Source organism: Solanum verrucosum, unplaced genomic scaffold (genome assembly GCF_900185275.1).
Source record: "Solanum verrucosum unplaced genomic scaffold, falcon-dt-bn FXZP01000118.1, whole genome shotgun sequence".
Lineage (NCBI taxonomy): Eukaryota > Viridiplantae > Streptophyta > Magnoliopsida > Solanales > Solanaceae > Solanum > Solanum verrucosum.
The window spans coordinates 2,583,982-2,595,623 of record NW_026020568.1 but is presented as its reverse complement, the minus strand read 5'-3'; the positions used below and the strand labels follow the sequence as shown (position 1 = coordinate 2,595,623).

General features: G+C 32.0%; 1 protein-coding gene across 1 annotated transcript; it reads left to right on the top strand.

Annotated features, from left to right (window-relative positions):
- Positions 1-2,106: 2,106 nt before the first annotated feature.
- On the top strand, positions 2,107-3,440 carry LOC125810473 (uncharacterized). The gene is made up of 2 exons (XM_049489944.1): positions 2,107-2,493; positions 2,631-3,440. Exons 1-2 carry the CDS (start codon positions 2,107-2,109, stop codon positions 3,438-3,440), a joined length of 1,197 nt encoding a protein of 398 aa, XP_049345901.1.
- The last annotated feature ends 8,202 nt before the right edge of the window (positions 3,441-11,642 follow it).

Below are 11,642 nucleotides of genomic sequence, written 5' to 3'. Positions count from 1 at the left end.
CTAAAAATGGCATTCCTAATAACATATCTTTTGTAGTTAATTCAAAGTTATATATTTCCTCTATAGTTAATATCTTATCCCATATTTGTACTTTTATATTTTTTGGGCAGAACGCATAAGCGGCCCCTTGAACTTGTAAGGATTTTTCGTATAGACACCTTAACAAAGACTCCTTCCTATTGAACACTTAAACCACTCAAAAAGTGTACCTATCAAACACACTTGGCTGACTTGGCACTTATCGTGTGAGGCATTTGTTTTAAGGTGGAGCGCGTGACATTACACATCTCCTATGTGGAAAATCTAATCCTACGTGGTAATACACATCACAAAACACCCAACCCCACACCCAACCCCTCAGTCATTTCTCCTAATCCCCAAAACGTGTTCAAAAAAACCCTAGATATTCTTTCAAGATTCCCGCTCAATATGTGGTCGATTCAAGAAAGTTGATCAATAATCTTCATGTTTTCATCCTACGGCGTGGTCGATTCAATAAAATAATTCTTGTTGTTGTGTTTTAGGGCAGATTCGAGAAAGCAAGGAGATTTTGTGTTAAATCTTGTGAAGTAAGGTCATTTTCGAATCTTTATGACTATTGCTATCAAATTCCCCTTTAAATATAGCGTCTCTTTTGTATATTACTACAGTGATGATGTTTTGTACATATGTGAATAAAGTTTGAATTTTTTAGGGTTTCCTTGTCAGTAATTTGTCGGGTTTATTTGACTTTTTTTCTAGGGAATCTTATGAATATTATTATAGTAACTCGCTTTCACCATGGTGGTAAATTTGTGGAAGACACATCTGGTGGAGGTCTCACTTACATAGGGGAAAGTGAAGTGGACTATGTAGGTATCGATAAAGACCACTTTTCTTTAATGGAATTGCTTTTTTATACTAGAGATCTAGGGTATGTTACTGTGGGTGGGTTTTATTTTAAAGACCCTACAACCAATAACTTTGTCTTAGTGGATAACGATTTCAGCTTACTAAACCTTATAAAAGACCTAGGTGATGGTGACTTTTTGGACTTATATGTTCAACATGTTATAGATGAGGTAGAAATTATTAAAGATGGGGTCCTTACAGGTTATCTTTGTGGGCCAACAGTTGGTGAAATTATTAATGAGGATGGGGTAGAAAACTCACATAATATTAATGTGGATGAAGAGTTACAACAAAGAGCTGCCCAATCTGAGAATATTAGTGTTGAAGTTGGTGTTGATGAAAGGTTACAACAAGGAGCTACCCAATCTGAGAATATTAATGTTGAAGTTGGTGTAGATGATACATCAGATCTTGAAGGTGTTGAAACAAATTGGGATATTAGTGATGATTCACAAGAGTTTGCTATTCCAGATGATGATGACTCAGAGATTGATGAAGAGTTGAGAACTCTTAGAAATGAAAGAAGAACCAAATTGCAGAGGAAAAAACCTGATTCTACAGAGGAAATAATTCTTGGAGTAGCTGGTGTTGATAGAGGATTTGAAGACATTGGAAGGAACAAGGCTGCTAGGTATGTAGGAAGATTGGGGGGAGATGAGCAATATATTGATAGTTCAGAACTGGATAGTGATGACAGTAGGGATGAATTAGATCCTGAAGCTGTGGAAGGTGTTGATTTACCAGCTAGAAGAAAAAGTAAAAAGGTTAGATTTGATCCTGATTGTGTAGTTGCTATATTTGAGCTTGGTATGGTATTTGAAAATGCCATAGAATTTAGAAAGGCTGTTGCAGAGTATGCTGTGGAATATAAAGTCAGATTAAAATTGAGGCCTAATGAAAAACATAGAGTCAGAGTTAAATGTCAGCATAAGAAATGCAAATGGTTGTTGTATGCTAGTCTAGACAAAGACTCTGGTGACTTTATTGTTAAAAATTACTATCCTGTTCATCAGTGCCCTACCACAACCAAAAACAAGTTGTGTACATCTAACTTTATTGCGAATAAGTTTAGGGCCATAATAGTTTCTCAACCTTATATAAAGTTGTGGGAAATTCAAGAGTTGGTGAGGAAGACGACAGGATTGTATGTTGGAAGAACTCTTTGTTATCGGGCAAAAATTGATGATTCTCAAGGAGTTTATGGGTGATTGGAAGATGGAGTTTGCAAGGTTGTGTGATTATGCAGACATGATAAAACAGACTAATCCTGGTAGTTCATGTTGGGTGAGGACAGACATGGAATCTACTCCAGGAAAGAATATGTTTGTTTACTTTTATGTTTGTTTTGATGCATTAAAGAGAGGTTGGTTGGAAGGATGTAGAAAAATCATTGGTTTTGATGGATGCTTTCTGAAGGGTGCTTGCAAGGGTGAATTATTAGTTGCAATTGGTAGGAATGGAAATCAACAAATGTTTCCAATTGCTTTGGCAGTTGTTGATCAAGAAACAAAGCACAGTTGGAGGTTCTTCATCAACTTCTTGATACAAGATCTAAACTTAGGCACTGGACATGGATTGACTGTGATGTCTGATATGCAAAAGGTTAGTTTAATGTTCATTTTATTTAATTTTGATCTCATTGCCTATTTATTTAATTATTATTAGTCATAAATTTCAATTATTATGATATGTATGGTCTTGTAGCAGCCATAATGGAGTTGCTGCCAGATTGTGAGCAGAGGATGTGTGCTAGACACATCTGGTCCAATTGGCAGAAGAATTGGAGAGGAGAAGAAAGAAGAAAACAGTTCTGGAGATGTGCAAAATCAAGTTTTGAGGTAAAATTTCAAGATGAAATGGATAAACTTGATAAACTTGGTAATAAGATCTGTGGAGACTTGTTACATTATGAAAAAAAGACATGGTGTAAAGCATATTTTAAGGAGCATGCTAAGTGTGATGTTGTTGAGAATAATATGTGTGAGACATTTAATTCTTGGATATTAGCTGCTAGACATAAATCAATTATCACCATGTTAGAAGAAATTAGACATAAGATAATGGATAGAAATGTTGAGATGAGAAAATTTGTTGACACTTGGATATCAGACATTTCTCCTATGGCAAGTTTAGTACTTGAAGAAAACAAAGATTATGCTAGAGATTGTCAAGTTAGGTTCAATGGCCAATTTGGATATGAAATTTTAGATGGTCATTATAGGCATATTATTGATATCAGAAAGAAGACATGTACTTGTAGAACCTGGCAGTTGAGAGGCATACCATGTCAACATGCTATTTTGGCTTATCAGCATGCAGGCCAAGACCCTGAAGATCATGTTGTACATTGGTATAGAAAAGATACTTTCATGAAGGCATATAATTACTTTATCCAGCCAATACCTAACATGAAAATGTGGCCTCACACTAGTGATATAGTGATTGAGCCTCCTGAACCAAAGCAAATGCCTGGAAGACCACCAAAATGCAGAAGAAAGTCAAAGGTGAGCCAAGAAAGAAGTATGGAAAGTTGTCCAGAAGAGGTGTAAACATGACTTGCTCCAAGTGTCATCAACAAGGCCACAATAATAAAGCCTGCAAATATGTGGTAATACTCAAGCAAACCTTTAATTACTTCAATTAAATAGATAAAATGCAATACAATTTTTCTTCTTCTTATTTACACTATTAAGTCTTCTGAAATGGGTCAGCCTGGAAGCTCAAGCCAACCTGCTAGCTCAAGTCAGCCTCAAAGCTCAAGGCAACCTACAAGTTATAGCCAACCACCAAGCTCAAGTGTAGGTTCTAGCTAGCCACCAAGCTCAAGGCAACCAAGAAGCTGTAGCCAACCACCAAGCTCAGGCCAACCTGTAGGTTCTAGCCAGCCACCAACCTGGAGAACATCACAACATGTTAGCTCAAGCCAACAATCAACTTCTATCTGTGATGATACTTCAATTGTTAGAAGAGTTCAACAAGCTGGAAAAGGCAGGGGAAAAGGCAGGGGGAGAGGAGGTGATGATACTTCAACTGTTACAAGAGGGCAACAAGCAGGAAGAGGTAAGGGAAGAGAAGGAGCATCAACATCAACACGAGGAAACAAAAGGCCTAAGACTGTGGGATTTGGCATCTACACTGATGATCTAAGTGGCAGACAAACATTAAATGTAAGAGTATAACCAACTTCAATTATTTATAATCCACTTTTATAATAGGCACTTAGTTTAGTTTCTTGTATACAGCCTGGTACAACAGGTGAAAGAGTTGTTACTCCAGCTGTTTTCAAGTGTGCAACGCCAACAAATATTGATATTGGTTATAAGCCTCGTGGACTGAAATGGAAGGGTAAAGATGCTGTCACCACTCCACAATTACAACGCATGAGTAAGTCCAAAGGGGGTGGATCTGCAAACGTCTAGTGTAACAAGAGCAAGAACAGCTGGGTGTGACTACTATAATATGTTTTAGGTGTTTTTGATGTACACTTGGGGGTTGTTTTATTTGAATTTGTAATGCAAGCAGGAAATAATACTAAGACTGCTTTAATATGTTTTGTGATGTTTGTGATGTTTTTGATGTACACTATAACTAGTGGTTTAAATGTGGATATTTTCTTACAAGGAAATGCCAAGAATTTTTTGTCAATCATTCATGCTTGTTTGGAGCTTAATGTTATTGGTTGTTCACTTAGTATGGTTATTGTTCTTTGGAGGTGAAGAAAGCAAGGAAGAAGCTTGAATGTCACTTAAGGCATCTCTGTATCCTCTTTGCGACGTGGAGAGGAATTATAATTTGGCTCATGAAATCAAATTCCAGGCAGAGCACTCCGTTCCCTCTCCGCGAGGGATTCCTAAATTGATTCAACAAAGCAAGTTTGAGGCAGAACACTCTGTGGAGTGCCCACGTCGTTGAGATGAGCAATTGTGTGCGAATAGAAATTTAAAGATGCCTCCGCGTCGCGGAGATGAGCAATACGATAGATTAATGAACAACTTATCTCCATTCCTTCTTCCAAAATCAGTACAACAAAAACACAAGACTACTAATACAATCACTCTAAGACTACTAACATAAATATTTCCATATAGCAAAAATCACGAGTGCAATAACGCATATGATCCTGATTTTTCTTGCTTGCTTCCTCTCTTGTTCATAGGATTTGATTCTTTTCAATAGACCCCATATGATCTTTTTTGCTTGAGGTGGTATTTCATCATCGTACCATCGAAAATAATCGCATCCATATTTTCTCTACATAAATTATCAAAATAATTAAACTATAATTAGTGATTGACAACGATTTGTTTAACCAGATTAGAATAATGATAAAAAGCTTACCTTTGTGTTTTTGCAGCAAAAAAATCGACGTCCTGTATTAAGTTGTGTCCATGAAATTTTCAATTCAGCATTGACCCCACATCGACAGAACACATTTGCATCTGAAGAAGTTGAAATCGACAAATTGGACATTTCCTTCGCTGTGAAGAAGACGAATGAAGAACTTTTTTTTATCTCCACTGTAGCAGCAACAATGGTGAGATGTGGAGAAGAAAGAGATGAGAAATAAATAAGGGGAAGAATCTAGGGTTGGATAAATAAAAGGGGAAGATTTTGACCATATGTTAAAGTGTGCCAATCAGACACATCAGCTTTTTTTTTCTCACTTCACGCGCTCAAAAGGAGTGCCTCACACGATAAGTGCCAAGTCAGCCAGGTGTGTTTGATAGGTACACTTTTTGAGTGGTTTAAGTGTTCAATAGGAAGGAGTCCTTGTTAAGGTGTCTATACGAAAAATCCTTACAAGTTCAAGGGGCCGCTTATGCGTTCTGCCTATTTTTTGCCTTATATGTGATCATGCTTCCTTCATTATTAAATCTTGTTACTACTATCGGTGCTTTTAATTTTTCCCATTGATCTTTTGGTAAATAATTGTATTTACATATATTAGTTTCTGCTCCCGTATCTATCATTGGTGTATAATATCTGTTGTAATATCCCTCTATTATTATCTTTGCAAGTATGTATATTTTCATTCTAAGGTTCTTTTTATTATTACTCTTTTATTTTCATATTTATTGTTAACTGTTTGTCTTCTAGATTATATGGTTTTACTTGTTCTAGCCATTTAATTCTAAAATGATATTTTCATCTCCTTGGTATATTTTTAAATTTTATCACTATTGGTACTCCTCCAATGATTATTTCCTTTTCTGTAGTTTCTTCGATATAGATTAATGCTTTTGGTAATTCGGGGCATGATTGTTCAATAGTTATTATTTCATCTTCCGTCACTAATTCTCTTGTAATATAGTTTTCTTCTCGTCCTTTATCTATTAATATTAAATATTTTCGTTGTTCCATTATTCCCGTTGTGTAGTAATGATGTGGTTTTATTACTTCTTCCATTCATTTTTGTAGAGTTTTATCTATTCTTCTTGAGGTACTCATTTTTGATGAGATTTGTAGTATTTCACAGTTTATGTTTATTCTTTTTAATGTACTTAATCTTTCTTTTACTATTTCTAAATCATCTTCTATGTCAATCTCATTATAACTATAGTCATTCTTGTCTATGACTGTGACTATTCTTTCAAAAGGATCTTCTATTTTTATTTTTTTTATTTTATTTTTTGTTGTTATTTTATGTTCTGTTGTTAGAACATATAAGTTTTTACATCTAGCTGTAAATATTTTACTTCCTGGGCTAGTTCTATCCCTGACATTCTCCAATATAATACTAGTGATTTATCTATATTTCCGTCGTTTATTGCTACTGAGTAGTTAGCACTTATTATAAATTTAATTTTTTGGTATATGAGGTTACCTCTTACTGCACTTATTATACTTTTTTCTATGGGTTGTATAATTCTATCATCCGCTAAGTATATTTCTATGGATGTATCTATTCCTTCTCTAAAACATGCTTTTGTTAGTATTTTTGTTCCTCCTAAATGTACATATTTAATTGCATTTCTAGCCTTAATATCTTGTATTTCTTTATTTATTATTCGTTTATTTATTATTGGTATTTTGGCCTTTCCTTTAGTGTATTTGCAATCTATGATATGTTCTCTTTGACTTACTACATAATATTCTTATTTTTGTCGTTTAAACCAGTTTCTTATTGTTGGTATTTCAAATATTTTTGCTATGCTTAGGTCTAATTCTTTTCCTTTTATTTGTTGAAATATACTATTATCATATATTATTTTTTGTTCTAAAGATTCTTTGTCTTGATGTTCTTCTTTATTTATTATTTGTATATCTGCTTCAGTCATTTGTTATATTATAGAATTCATTGTCTGATTTTATTTCTATATCATTATCTATTTCATTTACTGATATTTCATATATGCTGTCTTCACTTTCTAATTCATAATCTATGTATTCTATTTGTGTATATATTTCATCGTCTATTATTATTTCTGATATTTGTTTTTTCTTTGGATTTTTAGATAATTTACAATCTCTAGCTATATGTCCTAATTTTCCACAATTATAACAAGTACATTCCGTTAGTTTTCTTTTTGGTCTATATGATCTTTTGGTTTTGTAATTTTTTACATTGTACCTTCTTCTTTGTTTTTTATATTTATATTTTGATCTATATTTTTAATTATATTTCTTTCTATTTTTATAATACCTATTCGTACAACCAAATTGAGGTGTTGTTTTATTTTTGTAACATGCCAAGTTTCTTACTAATACTTTTTCCATTTTTATTTCTTCTTTTTGTTTTCCAAATATTTCCATAAACCATCGTTGTAAGAATTTTATTCTAGCTCCTAAGGTATCTGTTAATCCTGCTTCATTCCAACTTTTTATTACTTTTGAATTAAAAGTTTCTGATAATTTTGTAAAATATAATTTTCTTATTTCTTTACTTTCGTCTATGCTATATGTTCCTTTATAATAGTATTCTCTAAATGCACATGTATATTCATCTATATAACACATGTTACATATTGCTAATTTTGTCATTAGATTCCTGTTTATGATTTTTTCTTTATTTTGTTCTTCTACTTTTGTTGTCGTACTACTAAATTCGTTTCTTATAGCTATCTCGTATTTATATAATATTTTCATAGTTGTTTTCGCTATCTCACCATCAAAATTTTTTATTACTTCTTAGAGTTTGTAAACTTTCATCTGATAAATTTTGTAGCCATAATTTTACTGTTACTATAAGTGTTCTTTTTATGTATCCTGGTGCCTCTGTTATTAGTATCTTGTTATCTATTAATTGTTTTGATATGTATCCCATCCATAATTGGATTGTTTTATTTATATCTGCTACATAGTCTAAATCTAAAAAATCATGTTGTCCAGTTATTGGTTTAGGCGTCCATTTTTTACTTAATCTTTTATCCCATGTAGTTTTTTCTTTATCATACTGTTCATAGTTTTCATTATAATATCTTGGATTAAAATTTTTAGGGTTTTTTACTCCTGATGTGCTAGGTTTTTCGTCCATGTCTACGTCTGTTGTATTTACTTCTAAATTTTTTGTATTATCTATGTTTGCTAAAAGTTCCGTATATGTTTCACTTGTTTCCGAATGTTGTTCTAGATTATCGTCGTTTATTTCATCAACTCTTATTTCGGGTAGATTATCTTGGCTATTTTCTTCTTTTTCTTCTAATTCATCTTGTAATTGCAATTTTTCTTTAAATTTAATTATCTCATTTGCTAATTTTGTTTTTTGTTCTTTTTCTTTTTGTTTAATTTCATACATTTCTTTTAATATTGCTAGCTCTTTTTCTAGCTCTATTATTTTAGTATTTTTTACTTCTTCTAATTGTTGTACTTCCTTGCTTGTTTTATTTTTTCAATTTCCATTTTTCTAATGATTTCTTCATTTTCTTTTGTTATTCTTATCATAACAGTTAAACTATCTTCTAGTTTTACCGTTTCTTTTTCTAACATTAAACTTAGATTGTTACCTATTTTCTTATATCTTCTTCCTAGATTGGAAAATATTATATTTATTTTTAATCTGTCATAGTTTTCGTATGTTTTTTCATCTATTGCATATTCTTCTTTATTCATTTATAAATTATGTTGTAATTTATATTCTAAGTTATTTATTTGTATTTCTAGATATAAAATAGTCTTTCTTTGTGCTATTATAGATTTTTTACAAATTTCTGTGAATATGTTATTATTAAGTCTATTCTGCCTATGTTCTAATTCTTGCCTTTTCGTTATAATTATTTCAGTAAGTTTTTCTTTATATTCATTATTCTCGCTATTCATTGTATCTTTAAATATTGAATATATTTATATTCTATTTTAGATATATTATTTATTAATTGATTTAATTTTTCATTATCAGTTTTTGTGATATTAAGTTGTTTATAGTCCAGATATAATTTGTTTAATTTTCTTCTCATTTTTCGTAATTTTCTACTAGTATGTTTCTTACCATGTTTCTTATTAACAATAGCTCTGATATCATTTTTCGTTGCGGAGTTGGTAACTGAGAAATTCATAGTGTAGTAGGTGGAAGTGTAGTATTTATATACTATTTAAGAAGAATTATTTTTGGTAGGTGAGGAATACTTTTGGTAGGTGAGGAGTTCATGTTTTTATGTTTTTACAATATTAATTTTTTCTAAAACTTTTATTGTAATATTCTTTGGCTAAGTGTTTTAATCTAGATATTTCTTTACTATTATTTATGAAATATTCTAGGTATAACATATCTTGGGTTCTTTGGTACATATATAAATTTTCTTCCATTAATTGTTCCAATAGTTTTATATATTCCATAGATTCTGTCCAATATTGTAAATATTCGTAGTTCATTTTAGTTTGAATTTATTTCTAAATCGTACCATTCTATTCTTTCGTAGTCAAAATCATGTAGATCTATTTCATACCATTGTTGGTTCAATATATCTTCTGATTCGTTATCATTAAATATTTTTTCCTATATGATTCTTCTTAATTCGATTATTTTTATATCTTTAAGTATATATAAGATTAAAGTTTCATAGTTTTTTATCATTTCATCATGAACGTATGTAGTCAATGTTCTTTATCACGCAGGTTTTTTATTTCAAATTATTCCTTCCTATCATATTCATAATTGATTAAATTCATATTAGATCATTATGAACTAGATTATCTGTTTATCATGTTCTCCTGTCACTACTAACATCGTACTTTAGCGGATACTTCCTTCTTAGTCGTACAATAATGCAAAGAACTCACATGAATGACTAACCACGTTTTCCATACAATTTTTAATACATCAACACTAACAAAAACAACCAACCAATATTATCTAATCACTGTAGTATCCATTCTTCTCAAATAACAATTTCCTACACCACATATTATAATCATTAACTTTCAATTATTGACCAATACTATGCCATAATTATTCCTCAATTATGTTACTGTCATTACCCAGACAAACCCACAACAATTTATCCCCACCATTGTCATATACAGAAGTTGTCATATCGTCCTTCTAATTCATTATCCAATTTGACCAATCATTACGTTCCTCAACTTTGCACCTTTCAATTCTTTAATATTTTTCCACTATTCATCATACAGACCCACTAACGATAATTAACCAATAATATACAATTAGAATTCTGGAAAATTTTCGGTGAAAGAGTTACCTGAAGCCGTCTTTCCAATCTTGCTCTATGATCGTGCGACTCTTTTGGTTTTCCTTTCTTCTGCACATTAATTATTAACCCTAATTATCATATGACTAATTATAAAAGAGGTAAAATTTGTTCACTATTAATTTAAGTGTTAATTCTTTAATCACCAACTAAATTAATTATTAAAACTACCCTACTAATTTAATAATATAGTTACGAATAGTCCAAAATACTCATTTAGAATCTATCGAAAGAGTCTTTTATGAAATAAAAAGTTCTAGTACTCAAAACAACCAATTGAGTCGTTACATTAGATACCAATTTACCCATCGTTCGTCCTCGAACGATCAAAATAAGGTGAGGGTAAGAAAGGATAGTTGTCTCAACAATTCCTTCAAAATATTAGTACCCAAGGTCTCATATAAAAAATATCAATCCAACCAATTAGAGATCTCTACACCTCCTCCCATACAATGCCTCAAATGGGGCCATGTCAATACTCTAATGATAAATGTTATTGTATGTAAACTCTACTAACAACAAAACTATTCCCAAGTGGACTCTTCAACTGACCGATTCTCCAACTAGACCTTAACACAACCGCCAGGACAAATATTATCTAACATAACCATGATAAAATCCTTAATCAATATTGGCTACAATCAGGAGTGAACCTGAACCAGCCACCACACACTCATAATGCACAAGCCATCATAGATCTCATCAAGATTACATCCTCACAACATAATATTTCCTCAAGCTTAAGCTATAAAAATATGATCTTTAGACATCAAGTAATCATGAAGGAGAATCGAACTCATCTGATCGAAAGATGGAAATGATCAAGTACCACCATCGAGTGATGCACCCAAGCATACAGAACCTCTAACAGCACTGTCGAAATGCTAGATTAGTAGCTATTATAGACAAACCTTAAGAATGACAAAACTAGACCCAATGGTCCTCACACTCAATCACACATAGCCAAAACATGATACCGATGATGAGATAAATCTTAAGTCTATCGAACAACTGTAAATTTTCATAGTAGCTCTCCTATAAATTCTCATAAACAAAGTTGTGCGTGATGAATCACTAGTATACTTCAACTATCCCAAGCAACATCAA